This window comes from Aythya ferina, assembly GCF_964211825.1.
Source record: "Aythya ferina genome assembly, chromosome: 3".
Lineage (NCBI taxonomy): Eukaryota > Metazoa > Chordata > Aves > Anseriformes > Anatidae > Aythya > Aythya ferina.
Window position 1 is genome coordinate 12,538,132 of NC_140298.1, and position 24,058 is coordinate 12,562,189.

At 41.6% G+C, this 24,058-nt stretch overlaps 1 protein-coding gene across 17 annotated transcripts in view; it reads left to right on the top strand.

The window, feature by feature from the left end:
• ATL2 (atlastin GTPase 2) overlaps window positions 1-23,366 on the top strand; it is a 41,453-nt gene extending 18,087 nt beyond the window's left edge. For 8 of the 17 annotated variants that reach the window (XM_084515473.1, XM_084515459.1, XM_084515458.1 and 5 more), the window contains 12 exons: window positions 937-1,217; window positions 5,175-5,309; window positions 6,723-6,827; window positions 7,990-8,040; window positions 10,184-10,240; window positions 11,243-11,335; window positions 11,603-11,741; window positions 12,541-12,668; window positions 14,983-15,039; window positions 16,290-16,361; window positions 18,951-19,382; window positions 20,754-21,029. In XM_084515473.1, the coding sequence (XP_084371599.1) occupies window positions 937-1,217; window positions 5,175-5,309; window positions 6,723-6,827; window positions 7,990-8,040; window positions 10,184-10,240; window positions 11,243-11,335; window positions 11,603-11,741; window positions 12,541-12,668; window positions 14,983-15,039; window positions 16,290-16,361; window positions 18,951-19,382; window positions 20,754-20,885 (1,682 nt within the window). In that variant the 3' untranslated portion in view covers window positions 20,886-21,029. Of the gene's footprint in view, window positions 1-936; window positions 1,218-5,174; window positions 5,310-6,722; window positions 6,828-7,989; window positions 8,041-10,183; window positions 10,241-11,242; window positions 11,336-11,602; window positions 11,742-12,540; window positions 12,669-14,982; window positions 15,040-16,289; window positions 16,362-18,278; window positions 18,527-18,950; window positions 19,383-20,753 lie in introns of those variants that run through there. The other 9 variants (XM_084515461.1, XM_084515462.1, XM_084515472.1 and 6 more) reach the window with 3 other exon arrangements.
• The last annotated feature ends 692 nt before the right edge of the window (window positions 23,367-24,058 follow it).

Here is a 24,058-nt window from a genome sequence, read left to right on the forward strand (position 1 = left end):
ACTTGTGTGGTTGTGCTTTTTAAAGGCCTCTCACCCAGTAACTCCTGACTTCTGGAAGTCAGAAAGATTAAAATACTGTTACTACTGTGATATATGTTTGTAGGGCCATGTTGGTTTTAGTTCATCATTCATCAATAATGAAATCTGACCTGAGTAGTAGTTCTTTCAGCTACTGAAAGAATGGATTCTGAAGGGTTGACCCGAAAGACTGAAAGCTAAAAAACGAGCTCCTAATATTCTCAACTCTGTTGGAACAGTTGGTACTTACTCTTACTGAATCATGCTTAATAATGTGTCATAGGAAAAGTATGAAGCCAGAAACTGCTTCAGTGCTTGTTTTTTTAATCCCCAAGATGTTAGGCCTTACATGTGCAAACAAGCTTTTTTCCTCTTGCAAGCAGTGAACAGGCACTCTGAAGTCTGTGTTGTATTTGAGAATTGAAACAGGTGTAATGAGTTGGAATTAGGAATTTAGTCTTCTGCTGATGTGGTGCTGGGGTAATGTACTGGATCAGTGGTCTTGTTTGTATGTGTTGGCTACCAAAATTGATAGAAAACATTTGTTTTTTCACAATTGTAGATGATCACCTTCCTATACGCTGTTCCAAAGAGGACAAAAAAAGCTTACTTCTACTATTTTTTTCCAGATGAGAAAAGGCCTGTAGGTTTTTAATGCAAGTTTTACCTAAGAAGCCTTAAATGGGTTTTGATGCTGTAAAATCAGTTTTCTTCTGTGATTTGTTAAAACTTGGGGAATGCTGAAATCTGAAGTGTAGATGACATGCCAGGTTTGAAAATGGACAGGGAACGGCTCTTGATCTTGTCTGCACACGTTCCCAACTACATCATCAAGCCCAGTTTGATTTTTCACTTCACAAAAACGTCTAGTGTCCTAATCTCTGATTTACTAACGTAGTGTAACCTGTCAATTTGCAGGTAAGCATTATGAGGAGGAAGAAGAGGAGGATGCCCTACCTGACTCAGATGCCCTGCCAGACTCGGATGACGAGGTGGATTTGGAGAAGCCGCGCCCCATCCAGATTGTTCTTGCTCATGAAGATGACCATAACTTTGAATTAGATGAAGAAGCATTGGAAAAAATCTTGCTTCAGGAGCACATCAAAGATCTTAACATAGTAGTTGTGTCTGTAGCAGGAGCTTTCCGCAAAGGAAAATCTTTTCTGCTGGACTTCATGCTTAGATACATGTACAACAGGGTGAGTAATTTGGACTTTCCTTGGCAGGAAAAAAAATAGTTTTAGTTGTTCACATTTGTATTTGTTTACTTGAACACAAATAGCAGGTATTTTTTTTTCCTTACAGCAGCTGGCTTCCTCTCCCTCTAAGTATACTGCTACTATGTGAAGAAGTGTACTTAAGTGACGATTTTACAACATACATTTACTGCAGCCATGAAGTGAATTACTGGTGTCCTGATATAAGTGGATTTGAGAAGAACTTGAATAAGGAGAGCATTCAAGGAGGGCCTTCTAGTAGTGCAAGGCCTTACCTAGGTGGTGGTTTGGGAAGATCTTGCTTTGACTCAGCCTCCTGCAGTCAAGTTGTAGTGTTAGCTTATCAATTGCTGCAAAAAGAAATTTGTCAGGTAGCTCCTGGAGGACTAATTCTGTTTACTGAGATACTGAAATACAGCAAAAGGGAGAAAGTCTCCTGTTGCCTGCTTGGAATGTGTCTCTGAACATAGTCCAAGAATTTCTTAGATCCTTTTAAGTCATGGGTTAATGAATGCCTAATCTGAAGCTTAATTCCTTCTTACTTTGTAGTTTTTTGGCTGCTGTTGTTTAGTCTCTACTATACTTTGAATTATTGGCTGTTATGGAGAAGGTGGCATAGGACTTCCTGTGAACATATACATCTTTCTGTCATGGGTTGTGCCGTGTTTTGTTTAATCTGCACAGTGAATATTAACAGTTCAGTGTTTTACTGCTTTTTTGAAGCACTTAAGGAACAGAATGGATTCCTTTGTGGTCATGGTTGTTTGGAGTTGGAATGCTTGGTAGCAGAAATTAACCGCGATTGCATCTATTTTGCTTTTGTGTTAGCTGGCTTGAGGAGAAATGAAGATGAACCCTGCAGTTATAGGAAATATGGGAATATTGTAAAGAAGCTGCTGGTAGTTGGCAGATGAAGACTTCCTTTCTCTCAGTCCAAGTAATGCTTGCTATTGAGTTCTCACTGATCTGCCAAGAGCTCTGTAAGAAAGCCACTGAGGATGTTGGTAGGAGGAATACAGAGTAGCAAGCTGGTGCTCCCAACTTCTTGAGTCTAGGGAGAAATAAACATTGATATGGCTGTTCAGTGGGTCACCTTTTGTATGTGTCTAAATCCTCTCCAGTGTCCTGTTTATATTAGAGCAAAACCAACAAAACCAAACAAAACTTCCAAGAAGTATAGCAATTAGAGCTAAACGGGTGCTAGGTAGAGCAGTGCTAGTTCTTGCCAAAAATGGGCTTGGTCTTCAAGCAAACACTGGAACTTACAGATTGCAAAACAAGTTCAGAGAGCAAAACAGATTGGGACACTTTCAGCCTTGTTTAACAGTGTGCCTCTGTTCACTGCACCGTACAGCCACATTTCTCAGTTTTCTCTAGGTGTCCTTCAAAATACCATTTGTTTCACTGTCTGAAGAAGACAAACTCAGCTATCTAGTGCAACATCACTTGCCTAAAAGGCTCTGCTTCTTACTCTCCATTTGCTGCTTCTGGCCAGGCATTTGTGTTCTCAAGCTACAATGCTTGCAGGCCCTTAGCTGAGCTGATCCTACTCACTGATGCCTTAGAGACACTGTACTTTGAATTGTTTTCCTGCCAGCTCAGTGACGTAAACTGGCTTAGGGAAAGTGTGACAAGCATCAGAGCCACTGCAAACTGAGTGTTAGGAGTTGAGGATGAGAGAAGATGAGTGCAACGCCTCTTCTTTGGAGCCCTGCTGAATTTTATCAAGTCAAACGGTGTCCTCTATGTTTATGCAAGTGGTTTTAGTACAGGAGGGGAGGCCTTGGTATAGTTTTATATATTTTTTAAGTCTGATCTTTGTCTTCAGGCTTAATTCAAGTATGTATTTACCGTGCACTAAATGTTGGCCCTTGCACAAAATACCAGTGCATTTATGTTCATTTTATACACCGATCAAGCAATTCCAGGCTATCCTGTCCTGTTGATATTAAAGTCTGTGATGAAGAACTTGCCAAGATATGTCAGAATCCTATTTTCTTGTCTTACCCGAAAAGCTAGGGGTCATTTGAAAAGTTACTGTTCTTGTGCCAGTTGAAGTCAAAGGTAGGATTTTGAAATGGCTGGAGCTAGTTAGTATCTTCAGGGAGAAGGGTGGCATCTCATTTCAAGCACTGATACTTAGTGTTAAGGTTCATTATTTGAAAGGGGACAGAATAATTCGCCACAAAATAGCAGCAGTTGTGTGTTCAGCAAAGCTGCTGCAAGGATCCTGTGATCTGTTTCATTTTGAGCCTTATTAAGAGCTAGGTGGGGAGACACTAGTAAATTTAGATTTGAAAGCTTTTTCTTACAGGGGTGCGACCTTTCTAGATGTACTGCATATTAATGGCACTATGCAAATAAAGCTGCATTGGTCACTTCCTTGGTATGGAATATTTAAAAGGGCTATGATATAGAACTGCAGTGCAACTTAAAGCTTGATTTCTTCTAGGAGCAAAGCCTTCTGTTTCACTTCTCCCATCTCTTGAATGTCTTTCAAGTCAACTTAATGGATGGAGTTTAAAACACTGAGTTTCTTGGAAAAAAAATGATGTAACAAGCTAGGAATACTTCAGTGTGATGTAAAGCTCAGTCAGAGACAGGGTTAACTGCATAGTCCACAGAACGAAGCAGCCTGAGCTGAATTTGTGCTTAAGACACCAAAGTTCCCTGTGACATGCATCATATGTGGAAATAAATGTGATAATTTGCAGTGATTGAGGTACTTAATTAGTTTTGTTCTGAGCTTCTTCAAGTAAGGGTAATACATTTCTGGACCAAATTTGTATAAATTAAGAATGGATCATATTGTTGCGTAACTTAACAGTTTCTTCTGAAGAACTGAGAAACAAGATTCCACTACCATATACCTGTGAGAGCTAATTCAGCATTGCAGAACTGGATCTTGGAGTGTTCTGAAGCCCAAAGCAGTCTTGGAGCTTCAATTTCTACACTGGTCAGTGGATGAGTAAACATCTCTTTGGATGATTTAAAAACCAAAACCAACAACAAACACGCCCCCCAAAAACAAAGAAAAAACACCTGCAAGGGAACGCCGTTCAGGTTGTGTTTATTTTCACTGGTGAAGGCGTATGTGCATAAAACAGAAAAACTACCTGTAAGGAGCTGTGCCTCTCTTCACTTGGATGCCCGTGCCTGTATTTTGTATCTGCTCATCTTATTTTTCACCTTTGCCATGGTTCATCCAAGTAGCAAAGCTGAATGTTGTGCTCTTAGTTTGGGAGAATGCTGATGCAGAACTGCTTCATTGACTTTCTCCTCTTAGCATAGGCTTGCTTTGCAGCAAATAATGCTGCTGGGCATGAAGGGTGTACGCAGTTATCATTCCTCCCCTCCCTCCATTTTTGAAATAAGCAGTTTCACTTATTCACAGTAAGTATTTCTATTCTGTGCAGCCTCTGGGTGCCACACACTGCTCTCAGAGATGTGAAGAGGTCTGTCCTGAGCTCTTCTGAAAACTTCCAGTGTTGAGTTAGCAAGTTATATATTACAGCGTAGTGCATGGAGAAGCTTCTCCTTTGACCTCCTTTAAAAGTACACTTTCCTGGCTGGTAATCTTCCCTGGGTGGTCAGGGGCAAATTCTTTAAGAGTGTTTCTGTTCTTCTGTCAGTGTGCTGTGCTCTAGCCTGTAAAATAATCACACACTCTGGAGATGTTCTTGAGACCTGAATGCTGTTCACGTGTGCTCTTCAGAGGCTGAAGAGTTGTGTAACTGCTGAAATAGGGTAGACTCCAATGCAAAACTTCCCTGTGGAGCATCCACAACATACAGCAGAGTAGCACTGGGCTTTTAATACTTTATGTAGTGTTGTCAGTCAGCTTGGAGGAAAATGAGGGTGTGCCATGGAAGTCTGCAAAAACACAGCACAGCAAATCTCCTCCTTGGTATTTAATAAGTTTTTCTTCTTGTTTTGTAGACTTCTCCTTGCTGGATAGGTGGAAACACTGAGCCTTTAACTGGGTTTACATGGAGAGGTGGATGTGAACGGGAAACCACTGGCATTCAGATCTGGAGCGAAGTGTTTGTAATTGATAAGCCCAACGGAACAAAGGTAAGCGCTTGATTTAAATAGGTGTATGTGGTGATTTTTTGCCTCTGGGTGGATAGCTTTAGTGCCATGGTTTTAATGGAAGCAGTTCAAAGATGCTTTCCTGTGTGTTCAGTAGCTGTGTAATCTGTTTGGAAACCTTCTATCAGTGCAGGTGTGAGTCTTCCTGCTGGTTTAAAAGATTCGGTCTCCAACAATAGTCCCATTCTGAGATTACTTTATTTTGGCAAAGTCTACTTTGTCAAAGCTTATGGGTGGGTTTTCCTGTGGATGTTTTAGAACTGCATTGGCTATAAATACCATGTATAGACAAATGTTGTGATAAGAACAGTTCTAACAAACACTGTTGGTTTTGGGATTGAGTATGTGCTCTAGCTTGTAATTTTGTTCTAGTGAAATGCAGCACATGGCTGTGAGTATTATAAACAGTTTTGGTGTCTTTAAGCCGGTCCTTCTGTGTAGTTTAACAGGTAGCCCACAAAAAGAAAAGCATGTCTAACAGCAGGGTAAATGGCACAAACTCTACGCTTACCAAAACTGTTGAGCATTTTAACTCTGAATCAACCTAACTGCATAGTTTTGATTTTGGGTGTCTATTTTCATGCTGTAACAACTTCTAATGTTGTCAGTGAACACTTGCTCTGTAACACCAGTGCTGTATTCTCAGCTATTTGTGTTCTCCTGAACTGTAAGCTCTTGATTATTTAACTTTCATAGCCTCTGCATTGCTGAGACAAAAAGGAAACATCTGGTGGTTAATACAGGACACTGATCTTAACCAGCTAGTGGTTTAGAGGCCTGTAGAAGGTTTTGTTAAACTTTATACCTAACCAAATAGTTCTCTGGCTAAAAAACAGCAGTTGTGAGGATCTGTTTGTGCTTTTGAGAAAATAAAATCACTCATTTGTTCTTGTTTATCAGTCAGCCCTAACTGAAAGAGAAGGGAATTGTAGATTCCAAAGATGGCAATTAGAAATGAAGTGGTCTTAATGATAAGACTTCATCCATCCATATCATTCTAGCAGATGGTCAGTGTCACTGCTTTTCTGGAAATAATTAAGACACATTTTAAAACAATCCAGTATAGCTTATTAGAGCTGAGACTGAAGCTCCTCCAGTGAGGAAGAACTACCTTCTACTCTGCTCTGTGCCTTGTTGAGCTGAGGGATGCTATTTCTGTGGGAGAGGGTAACTAATGTAGCAAGGCCAAGGACATAAGGCTGCTGATATGGCTTTGTATTGCTGCTTACTAATCTGTAGGTGTGCATAAATGTGTGTGCAGGGAGCTGGCTAAGGTTTAATAAATAGGTACGGAAGCAGAGAAATGCTCTACTTGAAACAGAATTTAACCCAATGACCTGGAGTTTGAAAGTGTAACAACTTGGTTAACTGTTGCTGCTCTTCAAAACTCTCTAGGTTGCTGTACTACTCATGGATACCCAAGGTGCCTTTGATAGCCAATCCACTATCAAAGACTGTGCAACGGTTTTTGCTCTGAGCACCATGACGAGTTCTGTCCAGGTGAGAATACCTGTGCTGGCCAATAATGACAGCTGTAGGAACCCTCTTGCCCAAGTATGCAAAGAGTCTCTCTCTAGCCACGCTTAGAAAGTTCGCCTGCGTATTTTCCTCCAGCTATTACTGAAGATTTCACATTTAATGTCCCAGTTTTCAGTGTTATATAGGTAAGTTTCTCTGGAATCAAGGTCATTCAAGGCCAAGCTGGGTTAAATTGCTGACTGAACTGGGGAATTCCAAACAAAAATGGCAAAGTAGCAACTGCTTCTATGCAAATGTAGTACAGAAGCTTTAGAAGACTTTAGATGACAAAACTCAGGGTGAAACTACACTTATCTGTTAAATGTACCTCTGCTGCTACTGTTAAACTCCTGACGATTCTCTTGTGCTATGCCCAGTACTCCTTTTAGGCTTGTGTCTTGATGTGCAAGAAGTAAGCAGGTTTTTAAGGGATGTCAAGTGACCTTGTTCAGACATACTCATGTGAACTGTGATGTTTTAGTATGTAGAACACTGCCTATGCCTTGCCCTGTCCCCCTGCCCCTGTTGTTCCTGTGATTAGGACAAGTTATGGGTTATTGATACATCTTTGAGTTTACTGCCGTTCAGTATTGGTTGAATTTATTGAAGCAGTTGTGAGCACCCCGGAGAAAGCCCAACTTCTCCAGGAAGATTTGGAAGCAAAAAAACTGGTGAACTAACTGCTCAGCTCTTTTTGTGTCAGAGGTGATGCTGCTAGATCACTGAGTCCTGGAGCATTTAGATTTGAGGATGACAGATGGGTATGCCCTTCTCAGTCCTACTCTCACACCCATATGATGATTTGAAGCACTCGGCATTACTACTAGATCTCTTTACAGCTTGCTTCCTTGGAAGGATGATCTGGGAAGGATTAGGGTGGCCAGCAGTGATTTTTGTCCCTACCACTTGGTATAGGGAGTGACTTTTTTGAGATGCCTTCTTTGATACTGTTCTAGAGGCTGGCTTTCAGGTAGTTAAATGTTTCTGGAGGTGGTAAAAAAAAAAACAAAAAACAAAAAACAAAAAACAAAACAAACAAACAAACAAACAAAAAAAAAACCAAAAACACTCAAGATGCCTAACAAAGGCTGCATGAAGATAAGGGTTTCAAATTGCATTTTAATTCCTTTACTGTCTCTTACAGGTATACAACTTGTCCCAGAATATTCAGGAAGATGACCTTCAACACTTGCAGGTAAGAATATGCTGAATTTATATTAAGCTGTTTCTGAATTAACAGTCTGGAAATTGTTCTTGATTTTACTACTAATGTAACTGTGATTTGAGAGCAGCTTCCTACTTAATATAAAACTTGAAAGCTGACCTGATACTAAAACTAGTTCGGCCTATTAAAACGTTATTTGCATCAACATCTGTGATGCTGTGATGCTTTCTCTTTGCCAGTGTAGATGTAAAATAGCATAAGTTCCTAATTTGGTGAAATCTTAAGTCTAGTCTGGTCTGTACATTAGAAAGTCTCTGGTCTCTATGTAAGAAATCCCAAAATTCCTGAAAGGATTAGAATGGGAAATGATTTATGAAAGCACATAAGACGCTTCCCATGTTTCTTCTTTTTCCCTAACATAAGAAAATAGATAGTGTTTCATAACTAGTTTCTGTAGAAATTTGGGAGCTTATGTCATGGCAGGAAGATTATCTTCCACTCAGAAACCTTCTCTAGTTTTTCATCTGAAAAACTTCTACAGTCTCATTTTTGCCTAGAAACAAGAGCAGATGAGAGTTGTCCTCTCACTGCTGTGGAGTTTTCATTCTCTAATGGAACATTGTGATCAAAGGCCACTGAATTCTGGCTTCATATGAATGGTGTAAGAGCCTTATCTCCTTAAGTTAAAATCTGTAGCTTCAAAGGCTAGCTTGTGTATTAACAAATATCTGCCTGTGCTCAGGCCACGACCTCGTCACAGCTTAAAACTGTTTTACATGTCCTCTGATTGAAAGGACTTCTGTCTTGTTCAGTGCTGCTAAAGACTGGCTGCCAATACTGGAAGTAGAAATACACTAACTCGACATAATCTTGTGATGCTGTTCTCAGTTAACAGCATTGTATCGCTGGACCAAAACCAAAGCCTACAGGGAAAACAAACGCCATTTAAAAAAAAAAAAAGGTTTAGTAAATTATTTGAAAGCTAGACTTTCCTGATCACCCTGATCCTTCAACAATCTCAGTGCAGTCTGAATGGAGTGTTCCCTTTCTTTTATAGTAGATGGGATTTGAGGGAAGAAAGGGAGGAGAAGGGCAATAAATAAAAGTAAATGCTTGTGTTCCCTGCCCACTGAAGGTGGGAACAAGGAATCATAGTCTGAGGGAAGGAGATATTATTCTGAAATACTCTTACTCTTTGGCTGCATATTTTCCATGTAGGAGGGAATGGAGTGAGGTGGTAAGTTAAGATCTCAGGAACAAGCCACTCATGGGGGTGCTCGACCTCTTCAGAACTTCTTTATGCTCAGGGTGACAAGGGCTTGGAAGTTCACTTGTGTCAAATTAGTCTTGTAAGTTTTCAGATGCTCTTGTAACTGACACAGGGGAAACTGTCCTTTCAGCCACGGACTTTTTTTTCCTGAGGTGTCGAGGGATGAGCTTTAATGCAAAGGAACAGTTACCTTGTTCTAGAGGGCTTCCTCATCTCACTCTCCAAAGTTTATAAAGGGGCTTGTGAGGTACCCTCACCTGACAGCGTTAAACCTGGCTGAAACAGCCAGCATGTGATTTTTTTTGTTCTCATGGGTTTGCTGGCTCACTTAGTCCAGTGAGGAAGAATGCTGCTTTTAGCATTAAAGATGCCTGAAAGCAACCAGGCAAAGACAGCTAGCGCTTTTCTTCTGCTGAAGAGAAAGAACAATTATGAGTTAAGGTCACAGGCTGAAGCAGAGATCTGGGAAGCTGCTGAACTTGGCTAGAGCTGAGGTACTAGGCATTGAAACGCAAGCCAAGTTCCTTGAGATTTCCGGGAATAAATTTTTTGTAGGAAGTAAGGGGGCAAGTGTTAGACAGGCGTACCTCCTTAGCCGAGGTGATGAGTGTTGGAAACTGCCTGGCTGAGAGACGCAGTCAGCTTTCCTCTGAGAATAGCCCACTGGCCACCCACTTAGAGCCCCGGTGTAGTGCCAGTTCTGGAGTGGCAATGTGAAACCAGCAGGAATTGTCTCCTTGAATTTCACTGACCATTGGCGTACTTGTTCTTGAGTTGTACTGACCACTCTAGATCCATAATACAATTTAAGATTGAATGCATTGTTATCTAGTGACATAAAGGATTCTTACAGTAGAAGACTGTTTTCTGTGTGTCACCCTTACGCTCTTCTTTTTTTTTCAGTTGTTTACAGAATATGGAAGACTAGCTATGGAAGAAATATACCAAAAGCCGTTTCAGGTAACTGTGTGTTGAGTCTAAGCAATTGAATGTGTAGAAAATTATCTCAGGATAATTATGAAGAGAACTTAGTTGGGCTGAAGCCAGTCTGTTAGTCTGTTTTTTACGAGACTGGTTTTCCTTCTCTGTCACTATGTTTCTTGGCAAAAACAGTAGAAGAATGCTTAAGATGATCATATTTTAGGCAACTATAGCTTTGTGCCTGGGTTTTAAGCACAAAGGAAGCGTCAAGTGATGCACTGAATTCAAGGAGAAAGTTTTATGTTTCCTTCCCTTCCTAACTCATTTCTTCTTGAGATGTGGTTGGTCTTTGGTGCGTGGTTCTGAATATAGGTCATATGGCCTTGAAGAAATTGAGGGACGTTGCATTTTCATTATTTGAAGCATTAATGGCTACAGTATTTGAATTTTCCAGAACTGCTAGCGTCTCCTGACTATTTCCTAGGCTAGAGGAGAGTTTGAGGCTTCTACTTAGCGGAGACAAGGACTGAGACTTCTCCAAACCCGAATTATCAGATGATTCTTCTTAACCTGTAATGCTACCAGCAGTGAGATTTTGAGACTCTCGTGTCTCTAGAATATTCACCCTGCAACTGTGAGCCCTTTATGTTCCTGTGATTGGCCCAGGCAAGATGGTGTCTTCTTCAAGCACCTCGTCTCAGATAAGATTAATGTCAAGGTTTGTTCTCTGTCTTCAGCTGACAGGAGGAAACAACCATGTTTAATCCTTCTGGGGTAGTAAAAGGCAAACCCATGGAACAGGGAAGCTCTCTTTTTGAGACGCTGAAGTACTTCCTTTCAGATAAGGAGCAAGTTGCACTTGTGTGTATATTGGTGTATTTTTCTTAAAACTAGCAACTACTTGCACCACAAAACTACAAAGCTACTTAATTTAGAATAGCCAAGTTTAGAATCTTTAAAAATTTCAAACAGCTACGTGTGATAGTTCTTGACCTTAGGAATGATGCAAACCATTCACCCCTGTTGTTCTTCCTTTTACAGACACTAATGTTCTTAATTAGAGATTGGAGTTACCCCTATGAACATGCATATGGTTTGGAAGGAGGAAAAAAGTTCCTAGAGAAAAGATTGCAGGTACGTTATGTCTAGTAGTCCTACTCTGATCTAACTTAAGTGACACCTCATTGTCAAGATAGTGATGCACAATGATCTAGGTCTTAAAATGCTTGTGATGTTTCACTTATGCAGGGTTCTTGGGTTTAGAACTCTACATCTTTAACATCTTTAGGTTCAGAAATAAAAGTCTAAACACACTTGTGCTCTTACTGCTTTCAAGCTGGTATTTAGTCTTGAGGTACTGCAAATCTGTATTAGCAGCTCTTACACCTCTTTTTTCTTCAGGTAAAGCAAAACCAGCATGAAGAGTTACAGAACGTAAGGAAGCATATTCACTCCTGTTTCAGTAACCTTGGCTGTTTTCTGTTACCCCACCCTGGTCTTAAAGTTGCAACAAATCCAAATTTCGATGGGAGGTTGAATGGTAGGAAGCTTTCCATTGTGTTTCTTGATTCAGATCACTGAATTCATTTTCTTTTTATCATAGAAGTTAAGCACTGAAATAGTTGGCCATTGAAATGCTTGATTAGAAAAGTGTAGGGCTAAAAGGTGAAATGATAGAATCTAGAAATGCGTATTGTGTGTTCTTGGTTTAAAGGTAAGATGGAATGGATATCTTTATCTGGATGTTGATTGTAATCTTGATTAACTTGAGACATCCCTAAAGGTCATATAATAAGGATTCTAAAGAAAAATAAAGGTTTCAGACGTGAGCGTTCATAAAATGTAGACTTTCCTTTCTTGTTATTGAAAGGCTTTTCTGTAACAACTCTCAAAAGCAAAGGTCAAAAGCTAGAATGACTATAAAATAGCTGTAGGCTTCTGCCACCGCAAATTGCAAAGCAGTTGGGATTCTTACAATTACTGCCTTTCCCCCAATAGAGAGAATATATCAGAATGGCAAAGGCTGAAAACAAGATTTTTGCAGCAGTTTCCCACTGACAAGTTCTGTGGGACAGATCTGTGGGTTCGTGCAAGATGTTGGTGTAATAGGGAAAACGCACTTTGAGTACTACAAGGACTACAGAGTTCTGTTCTCTGTTGGAATTTAATATTTCAAGAGTAAATAGAATTTACTGAAGCTATAGTATGTATTTAAGCCTTTAAATATTTTAAAAATGCAGTTAAGGCTTTTGATGGTATTTTGAGGGGTTATGGGTTGTCAGTGTTCCTTTGGGAAACAAAAGATTAAATACTAACCACTGTTTTCTGACTTTTACTAGATATAGACGAGGATTTTAAGAAAGAACTGCGGAATTTGGTACCATTACTGCTTGCCCCTGAAAACTTGGTAGAAAAAGAGATTAGTGGATCCAAGGTGACCTGTAGAGATCTTGTAGAATACTTCAAGGTAAGCAAACTTATGCTAATTATTTTTGTTAATGGCTTAAAAGAAAGTATTCTAATTTTAGGGCATGTTCTTCCCAGAGAAGATGAAGGTATCTAGGCTGACATTCACTGATCAGCTCAATTTTATGTTCATTTCATTACTGTTTCCAGAACTGGCACACAGCTTCCTGACAGTGTAGCTCTTTTCCAGACTACTATTGGCAAAAGAGTGCTTTTTATTAGTTTGTAAATAAGCTAAAAATACTTCAAGCTCTATTAGAGATTTTTTTACTCTTTAGAAATTCGTTTTTTCTTTTCTTTAAAGAGGGTTTTTGTGTACAGATAGTAAACCAGCTCTTAAACTTCTAGATATGCAGTAAAAACATCAGATATTTTTTCTTCCCCTCCAGGTTTCTTTTACTTGTAAGGAAGATGCTTTTTAAACACTTGCATGTGTAACAACATTTCATGCTATAAAATATTTGTGGATACCTGCAGCTGTTAAACTCCTGAGCCGTTCTGGTATCATGGTGACACCAGCAGTAACGTGATAACATAATCCCTACATCACCAGGAATTGGTCTGATGTGTAGCCTTTTTTTTTTGAATTAGAATGGCTTAAACAGTTGGTTCTGTACAAGAAAGTAGCATTCCACAAGGCATTAATTTTGCATTGCTTCTTCTGAGTGTGTGCGTTGGAGGCAGGACAGAGCTGATGTTATGAAAGTAGTTATGCAAGGGGTGAATCTGAGACCAGAACTCTCAACACTTGTAAAAGGATTTCTTTATTTTGCAAATGAAAGGCATGATGTGGGATGCAGAAGTCGTGGCTACTCTAAGGATGAAATCCTCTCTGGAGCTCATATGCTCGGTCTCTGTATTTACATGGCTGCATATCACTTCTTGTTCCATTTTCTTCTGTAGTAAGACTCGATCCCATATGGTGCAGGGAGTGCATGTTCAACAGCAGTTTAGGAAGGAGTGCACCCTAAAACTGAGTGTGACATCGCAGCTATTGAAAAGCTGCCTGATTCACGTTGCAGTAGCCAGTCTGGGATCTGCTAAGCAGGGTGCTGTGGGAACTCAGTAGTTGCATAACTGAAGAGAACTGCTCCCTTGTGACTGTGGATCTAAAGCTGAGATCGTGAAGCCTGAGTTGGAAACCGGAGGGTTTTTACTCAGAGGAAATAGCTACAGAATCAAGGAGGGTGTCCTGGGAGCAGAGTCCTGTATAATGGTTTTTGTAGGTTGTCCTACCACCTAGAGCAGAAGGTATGTAGGGATCCTGATGACCTTGTTCTCATCTTCTCTAGGGAGAAAATCTTCAGGACAGAGGCTTGTAGACAAGCTGGGGGGAGAGCAGTAGCAGTGTCTCTATGGGGCTGTTCATGGCATGGCTTTGTTGGTTTAACCTGTCCCAAGAACTGTGCTGTAGGACATGGGCCATCTTGTGGGCTGGAGGAGATACATGAAGGATGTTCTCTTCCAGTCTTCCAGCCTTGTGAAACCATGGTGAAAGAAAGCACCCGAGGATTGGCAGGGTGGGGAACAGAGGGACAGCCTGCCTACTTGGCTTCCAGTGGTGTTTTGGCAGTTCAACACCGTACATGTTCCAAGGGAATTCCAAGGGAACAAGGCATGGGGAAATAAATTATGCTTTTTGGCTGTTTGGACAGACCTCTTGCCAGAAAGTCTGTGCAAGTTGGTTGTCTTCATGGTTTTGGAAGAGGGCTCCCTGCCTAGCAAAGACCTTCTAATGCATTTGAGGGAGCGGAAGGCTGTTGCCAAACCTGTCACTTTTTTGAGATAGTGGCTGCGTCTCCTCAAGGTACTCCCCAACTTTGCCAGGCCCCAGCCTCAAGTGCACAGCCCTTACTTATGGAAGGCATGGAAACTTGTATTTTGAAGTGGAAGAAAGTCTGAAAGTGAACACATGCACAGACCAAACTCAGTGGCTTATTGGTGCTTGCACAGAAAGCAAGCCTGTCAGCAGCTATTGAAAGAGAACCACTTTGATAGAGGGATGAACGACTTATTTTAATACTGATGGAAGCACGTTAATTGAAATGCTTCGTGAAAGTTTTGCTTCTGTTTACTAAAACTGGAGATAATAAGGATTTCATGTTAGGCTTTGGGAAAGTAAAGGAGTTAAAACACTGGGGGTAAATGGGTGAATGCCAGACCTGTATGTGTGGAGAAACTTGATTCATTGAATGCTTACCATTATTACAAAGTAATGACTTCTTAGCTCTTTATGTTATCCCTTTTCTCTCCCTCTCCTCAATCATAAATGCTTAGGAAAAAGAAACCTCTTTTTTCTTATTTATTCCATTTAGGCTTACATTAAAATCTATCAAGGAGAGGAGCTACCTCACCCGAAGTCTATGCTGCAGGTATTTTCTTTTCTTTCAAATAACCTGATAGAAAATGTGTATTTCATAAACCCTGTGCAGTTGAAGGTCATGAATGCTGGGAGTCTGCAGTTTCTGCACAGAGCTGTAGCTCTTGAAGGAGCTGTGTGCTGTGAAAGCAGACTGAACTGTGTAGCCTGGGCACACATTTCTTTCCTCAGTCCCATCCCCCAAATGGAGCAGAGGGTATAACCGATTGCTTTCTTTTTAACTGCTTCAATTTCAAGCATGTTTCCTGTAACTTGCTCTTCTGTCAGTATCTTTCAGACTTTATTCGCAGGGCTTTTGGTGCAGCAAACAGAAAGGAAAAAGCGTAAAGTCATGTAGCTAATATCACTGTCTCAGTGTTGGGCTCCTTTATTGCATGTGTGGGTTGTTAGGTTGGATAAGTACACTGAGTTAAGGCCTGTATCTTCTTTACATCTTCTCTGGATCAACCCAAAAATCAGCTTTAAAATGATCTGAACACAAACTGATTGTGCAAAGCTCTGTGTTGAATCCTTAAATTGCTTGCGTTGAAGAGTTTTCATCCAACTGTGGACTCCAGGACTGGTTTTAACCATTTCATATTTATAAGACTCTTTAAATTAAGATTCCTGTGTCACTTCATTAAGATAAGAAGGATGAATAAACAGCCAGAATGGAGTTAATGAACCAATTCTTTAGACTTTGGCAGGAGGAATGGTTCAGAAAACTTGTCACAGTGAAACAAAGGCTGCTATCATTTCTTCCAATTAACATGCCATAGATGTGTCTGTGAGATACAGAAGATGCCATCTTGCAGGATGAGCTAGAATAACTGTCCTGGACACAACACAGGTTGAAAGGTGCCTTAAGTCCTTACAAATTCTGATGCCAAAACTGCACATAATGCAGGAATATTGGCTTGCTTCTTCCTTCACAGGTAGTGATGTATCAGGATTAACATTTAGTAATTTAGAGATCCTTACTTGCTTTTTAACAGTAGAACATTCAGAAGAGATTGCTCATGATGGCAAGCCTGTACAAGCACGTGGGATTTTGTCTGCAGCTGCACTAGAAAGCCCCAAACCCCCTTTCTTCTAGTCGCTCTGTTTTAGTATCTAACCTTCTTTTGTTCATGTGGGGCATTTTCTTGGCAATCTAAGTCCTTGGTAGTCCTTGGTGGTTGTGGGGTGTGTTGGGCAGTGTAACTACATGTGTGTAACTTGCTGGTGATGCTGTAGTGATACGTGGTGCTCAATGTTTTCTAGGCAACAGCTGAGGCGAACAATCTTGCTGCTGTGGCAGGAGCAAAAGACTTGTACAGCAAAGGCATGGAGCAGGTATGATAACTTCTAACTGTCTGCATGCGAATACGGGCCTTCAGTTTTAGTGTTATGTTTGGTGTTGGCTGTGAGCATATTGATGGGGAAAAGTAGCTTAGGCTCCAGGACGTGTTTTGTGTCCTCTGCACTGAGGTTAGGTGTCTGCAGAAAATCCAGGATTCTTTGAGATGTAAACTGGTGAGGAGGTGTGGGAATGGGAGGTCAATATACCACCTGCTAATTCCTCCTGTTGCTCTTAAACATCCTATAATGCGAAATGTGCAGACAGGTGAGGAGATGCGTGGTGGGTCAGGGTAGACCCAAGGGTAGAGTTCTAGGATGGCTTCACACTTTTGAATAGTGGTTATTCACTAGCTGTCCAATGTGTGGATTAAAATCACCCCTTTTTAAAAACAAACAAAAACTTTAATCCAAAAGCTATTTTGTCTGGAAAAAAAATATGCGATTTCTTACTCGCTTCTTCTCTTGAAGGTAGTGACTTACACCACTCCAAGCTGAATGCCTGGATGGACTTCACCCTTTGACTTCCTGGTGTTAGCAATGTTTTATCATGGCAAATTCTGGAAACAGTTGCATGTCTTGCAGAGCTTAACAAGACTATGCTTATTTAGAAACTCTACAACAGGACCAGTGGCTTTAAATGTGAAATCACATGGGTGATAACATGCCACAAACAGAGCTCCGCATTAACTGGGCAAATTCTGGTCTTAATGACTGAAGTAGCTTTCAGTTTTGAAGTTAGATTAAGACCTAATGCTAGTGGCAGGCTAGCCAGCTTCAGTTGTTAGCAGGCTGACTTGAGAATGCTGGTGTAGAGGGATTCCTTCATTTGTTTCCATTTTTGGAAAATCTCTTTAAAATAACTAATGGGTTGCTTCTATTAAAAAAAAAAAAAAGGCTGAATTGTTTCCTACCTTGACTCTTTACTGGCTGTTGAGATACTGTACTCAAAAGGCTTCTTATGTGGGGTAAGGAATAAACAGAAACAGACGTGCTCTCAAACAGACTTTGTTTCCATAGTAATTTTCCCCAGTATTGTGTATATTTTTGTGTCGTAGAGTGTAGCATAGATAAAAACACAAATGTCTTAAATCAACTTCTATCCAGATGTCTCAGTGTTCTTAATGTGACATGACTTTGAAAGTTCTGTTTTAGGAACATCACTTAAGACTGGATTATGTATGGGTATTTCTTACTGTACTGTCTGAGTTCTACTGGTGAACAAAAGCCCTCTTCTGCTGAGTGTGCATAAACAAAATACTCTTCCCCTGATGACCTTAAATGTGAGGAACAACAGGTGCAGGCGCACAGAGCATGAGAACAGTGGTAGTATTTGTGTGGCAAGCGGTGGTCTTGATACATCAGAAGCTCCTAGTGTTTCAGTACTCTGAGCAATGTGCAAAAACAGTTTTGGAGGTTGAGAGACCTGTTTTCCAGGGAGTTTTGCCAGGTACAGAGAACTGTAATAAGGAAAAATCAGACAGGTGCTTGTTAAACTTCATCAGGGGGCAGCAGGTGGGGTGATGGTTTCAGGATCCCGTTGCTTTGAAGCAGCTAGTCAGTGAAGCCATGCAACTTGTGAGGCAGAAAGGGTATCCTGTACTCTGAGAAAGCGATCTTTTCAGTGCCCTGCTGAAGGGGAAGCAGCAGGAGGAGGTTAAAGGTGGTGTGCTCAAGACACAGGATGACAAGCACTACCTTGTGGCAGGAGAGGAAAGGCTGTGGTGTGACATCATATGGAAAGAATCTTCAGTCTTTAGACATGGACCTTTACAGTCAGACTCAGAGCTGATCTGAGCAGTTGGGACCTTTGGCCTAGGTAATCACTAATCATAGTCCATAAGAGGTCAGACATCAGTGTTACAGAGAAGTCATCATTGGAGTCTAACCATTTTCATACCCATGCTGATTTAGGGAGAGGAAGACGGTGGGTGTCCACGTAACAGGTATCTGAGTCCATGGTCTCTTCCCTTCAGCAGAAACATTCTCTCACAAGTTGAGCTGAATCAAGCCTAGAGGACAGTCTAGGGAAGAACAGGCTAAAGATGTCAGCAGCTAGTTCTTGTTTATTCATATCACCTGGTAAGTTCCCTGGGACATGCAAGTGGCAGCAATAAGCAGGAAGTTGCTGAGTGTGCAAAATCTACCTCACTGGTGTTCAAGTTCAGCAGTGAACCTCGTGCTGAGGTGGGTGACATGGTGTGAAAAGCTGAGGGGAGGGCTTCAGAGCGCTATCTAACCTTCCTCAAGCCAAGCTTTGTCCGCCTTCTGGTGTTCCTTATTTCACCTTATAACAGGAAAATATGTTGTGGTTGCTCTCCTCTCCTGGGCTTGCCCAAAGGGATGGACTGAAAATTTTAGTTCTGTCATATGCTATGGCTTCATATCTTAACAGACAGATAAGGCTCTTGCTGGGCCGTGATGCACAGAACCTTTGGCTGCTTCCCTTGGGATGGGACTTTAGACCTTAAAGAGCCAAGGAAGTTGCAGGAGGTAGTCTGCTGGCTTGAGAGGTGGGCGGGTTTGTTTTCAGTACAGCCCAAGATATTTGGGATGCACTGACACCACCTCTGATTGTTCCTACAGATCTGTGGAGGAGATAAGCCTTACATTGCCCCGGCGGACCTCGAGCGGAAGCACCAGGATTACAGAGAGTCGGCTGTCAGGCAGTTCTGCTCGGTGAAGAAGATGGGAGGGGAGGAGTTCTGTCGGCGCTACCAGGAACAACTCGAGACGGAAATCGACGAGATCTATGCAAACTTTGTGAAGCACAACGATGGCAAAAACATCTTTTACGCTGCTCGTACCCCTGCCACTCTATTTGCAGTCATGTTTGCCATGTATATAACCTCAGGACTGACTGGGTTCCTTGGTATGAACTCCATAGCTACCCTGTGTAATCTCGTGCTGGGGATAGCTCTTATATCCTTTTGTACTTGGGCATACGTTAAGTACTCTGGGGAATTCAGAGAAGTTGGAACAGCCATTGATCAGATCGCTGAAGCTATATGGGAACAGGTTGGTATTCATTTTCGTGAAAAATCTTTCCTTGAGCAAACATATCAAATAGTTTCTGCTCAGTGTTGTGAGTAAAAAGCTGGTCTAAACTTAAGGGAGAACACTAGTTCTGCTGCAGGGAAAATCAGGTCAGGAGTACAACCACTCTGCAGTGTTGTCCCACACAAGGAATGTTAAACCAGGAATGTTACTTAAATACATGTGTATATGTGTTACATAAAGGCTTCACTAGCTTCGCTAGGTGCTTGGATGGTAAGAGTGGAGAGACTTGTTAGAAGTCATACTACTTTTTGGGGCAGAGAATTCTGCTTTCAAAGGTAAGTTTAAAGTGGCAAACTTACACTATGGATGTGGTGTGTAAAGTATTTCAAGAAATGTGGAAGGTGGAAACACTGCCCTCCCTCACCTCACCTGATAGCATGACACTGGAGGACTAATTAGGCCTCAAAGAAAACTGGATGATGAGTAACCAGACTAACGTGCAGTAGCTGCTATGAGAGGATGTGCAGCAAGTTTCTTCCTCTGGGAAGACTTGTGTATTCTGTGACCCTTCAAGTAGTGCAGTTGGTGCTACTGCTGTTACAAGAAATACATGCCAGTCAGGTTAACCCCTGAAAGAAGACTTCAGTGTGAGAGAACCGAAGGCCTCTGTACAAAGATTTTGCCTGAATCCAGGTGACGTAGCTGTCCTAGTACAGCCGGTGTGGAGAGCTCCTGACCAACTCTTCTGAGTAGCTTTTCATTTTTCTCACTAAAATAGGTTCTACAAGGTGTTAAGCAAATAACTAACTGGAGACTTCTATACTGCTACAGCCTTCCACATCTGAAAAGTGACTTTGTTCCAGATGAATTCTAGGCAGTGGTACACTAAACTTGTCTGTGAACGACTGTGTAAGGTTATGAACTGCCATGTAAAGTAACTGGAGAGACAAAGTGGATTTCATAATAAGAAATTGAGCATCAGGTACTAAAATTTGAGTTGCAGCCCTTGGCTAGTGGTTAAAATTGAGGCTCTTCTTTACCACCGTAGCTTCTTGCTTTGCATCTTGGGGTTGAAGAGCACTGCAAGAAAAATGGAAGGTGTCAGCTGGATGTGTAGTGCTCACTGTGATAGCACTACTGCTGTAGGATATCTGGAGCGTGTAGGGTTTAATTTGATTTTTGGCCTTCCCTGAGATGAGGGAGAACTTGGTTATGGCTTCTTATGGGCCAGAGGAAGGTGTTCTCCAAAAGAGCTTGCTGGTGGTATTGTTACAGTTACACCACACTGATAATGGGCAAAGCAGCTACAGCAGCTACAGATTCTGGTCCGAGTCTCTTGCATTGTTGTTCTTGCTATTGATTTTTCTTTCTTTTCCTTCCATGCTTCAGAGGAATCCCAGGAAGGTAAGAAGCTACTGGCGATCTTTTTTCCTGACCTTGACTGCCTTTTTCTGCTGCTTTCTAAGAGCCAGTTTCCCTAACAGCTCAATTCATGTTTTAGGTGTTTTCCAAACTCTTTGAAGTCCTTAGATGCCGAACGATTCGCCGTGCTCTTACATCAGTGCCGCGACAGCGACTCTCATCCAACAATAACAAGAAGAAAAACTAGCCAGTATTTTTAACTTTCTTTCTGTATCTGAAGTGTTCACACTTACACATATAGGACAATAAGCTGGACCGTCTGGGCCGGTCTGCATAAATGCTGTAACCATACCAGACTGATGCTGCATATAGGGTATGGAATTGCACATCCATCTTCTAGGAACTATAAAGTGGTTTGAATTCAGAGAAATACTGCTGTATAGGAGGGATATCACTTGTGTTTATAGCATGTGGCTGATTTAACCTCATTACCGTAGCAGCAAAACTCATTTCTCTTTCAGTTCATGTCAGTTTGTTTCAGACTTCAGCATTCCAAGTTTTTTCATTATTTTGAGTCTCATCTTTTTGTATGCGTTTATATTTTCTTTTCCTTGGTTACCTCATTTTTTTTTGTTTCTTTGCACGTTTCTCATTCCACAGGTGTTGAAGCCCATGAGTGATAATTTGGTGGAGGATCATATGAGACAGTCTGTTAAAAACTCTATCAAAGCAGGCCTGACCGAGCAGGTGTCTCACCATGCCAGACTAAAGACAGACTGACAGTTCATCTCCTCTTCAACTCTGCCCTCTCATCTTAGACATGCTTGCTGTACCATGAGAACTCAATAAAAAAAAATAAAAAATAAACCAAAGTTTACAATCAACTGTAGAAGTAGTTTAGTGTGACTGGCTTCACAGATTGCTGCCATCACCTGGGGAGAGTAAGTTTGTCAGTGCTCTGCTCCTGAGACAAACTGGTGCCATGGAGACCGCTGGGGTGGGAGGGAGGGGTGCGTGTTTTTAAGTATAGTCCTGGTGAACTGTGCATGTGTGCGTTTTGGGGAGTGTGTGGGGGAGGCATTTTTTCCCCCGGTGTTTGAGTTGATGCAGTTTCTGGCTTACAGTGGGGAGCCTGTCCTCTGCAGGAGGTAATTTCAGGGAAGTAGCAATCAGACCCACCTGAAGGGTGCTGTCACCAGATGTACCTAGCTCTGCCATGTCCCCTTGCCACCTCTAAGGCAGGAGTTGTTCTGTGTGTCGAGTTGGTGAAGCCATTAGAGCCACTCCGTTGCAGTATGTATCTTGCTTTACTGCCTTTTGTACCAGTGTTACACAAATGCATGTATTGGTTCCTCACGCCGCGGATGGCAGGAGTAGCTGGTGAGGGAGGCGGTGGGTCAGAGCATACGGTGTCTTGCCTTGAACTTGCAGACCTGGTCCCGAGGGAGGTGCATATCAGAACTGAGCTGTCTTTTTCTGCAGTTTAGCCTTCATGTATATAATATTGCCATTAATTCTACTGGGGGAGAAATTCCATCCAAAAACGTTGCCTACAGCTACCAAGCAATGAGTTAGGATTGTCTGTACAGTGTGTTTAGTTTTTATTTTTTAAGAAATCACAGATAGGGCATGTATATGAAATATAAATATATAAATACGATTTTGTATCAAAGTTTTGTAGTTTATGGCAAAACCTGGTTCTGTGGTAGCTAAGTGCAGTCCCTGTAAAGGAATGTTTGTGGCTCATGTAAATGTGTGAATGCATCAACAATTTGAAGTTTTTTGATATATTTGTGATATTTACCTGCCTTGAGCACTGCAATCTCTCACCCCCTTGGGAAAATCAGTGGGAATGTTTGTTGTGAAACTCTTGTCCTCTGTTGCATTTTAAAGTTATTTCCTGTAATTTATTTTCAGTACATGATTAAAATCAGTTGTGTATATATGAAATTAAATTCGTGCTTATTTTTAAAAGATGTTTAAGTATGTATTCTACTACATAAACTATGTCAAATACTTATCCTGACAATTATGTAAACAAATTGTCTATTGTACTTCATAGCTTTCTATTGAAGCTGATGTTTCTCTCATGCTTGTCTCTGAAAGATGACATTTGTCTAGCTCATATCCCCTCCCTGTTTAGGAAAACTTTCTGCTCTTCTAAAGCACGCTTCTTGACTTGTGGAGTTGTGTCAGCTTCTGCCCTCCGACAATTGTATCGTTCTGAAATCTTGTTACAGGATCTGTTTTCACTCTTGACTAAGCATCAACTAAGGCGTTTTCAGATGTGTGGAGTACAAGGGCAGCTAAAGAGTTAACTGCTGTAGTTTCAGCTGGAAATGACTGTGTGCAATAGCTTGTATTTCATTTTTTTCTTCATTCCGCAGTAGTAAAAATTTCCATCAATGTTTGAGCTTCATCAGGCTCCCCTCTCATCAGGGAGGGAAATCATCTGTTTAGAACTAAAGCAATTGCACTGTGACTTTTGTACCCTAAGGAGCTTCTAGGGAGCGGTGGTTGTTACCTGATTTCCAGAGATTAGGGCTCAGCTCCAGGTGAATGATGCTGAAGATGAGGTAGGAATGTTGCATTTTATGGTATCTTTAAAACTGTACAGATTAAATACCGTTATTTAAACAATCTAATGCTTTGGTGCTGAATCTCTTTTCCTTATTAGTCTAAAGACTGAGGAGGCGTGTAGGATGCTTGCCCTGTACCTTCCTGGAGAATGCAAGACGTTTGTCAGCTGTGAGGCTGCGCTGTGCCCTGCAGTGATGGTGAGAGCAGAACCCTGCCCAGGGGTGACCCTAGTGAGGCTGCAAGACTTGACCCAGACTCTACCCTGTCAGCATCAGAGGACTGATGGTGGAAGGGAGTGGGGAAGGGGAGAATTCTGAACCCTGTGCCAGGAAGCTATGAAATGAATGCTTAAAGGCACAGAGAATGGTAGGGACAATTGTCATCCTTCCCCCACTGCCCCAGGTTCCCATTCTGAAGGTTTAGGTTAGTCATTTAGTGTTAGGGGGCTTGTCTGCACTCATACACAGAGCACAGGATTCTCCTGCTGCTGTGGCCGAAGGGATGTGAAACCTATCATGGTGTTACAGTAAGGGCTCACTGCAGAGTGAGGGAGGTTAGTGGTGCGGGGAAGGGGACTTGGGGACTGTGCAGAACCTGCTGTGGGATGCACATGGGAGGAACCGAAGGCAGGAAGAGAGAGATCAAGGTGATTTTGGAGAGGAACAAGTGTGGGAAATGGAAGGTCAAGGGCATAAAAGGTGCTGGTTGTGTGTCAGCAGGCTGCTGGTGAGTGTGCTTGTCTGTCCTGGGTC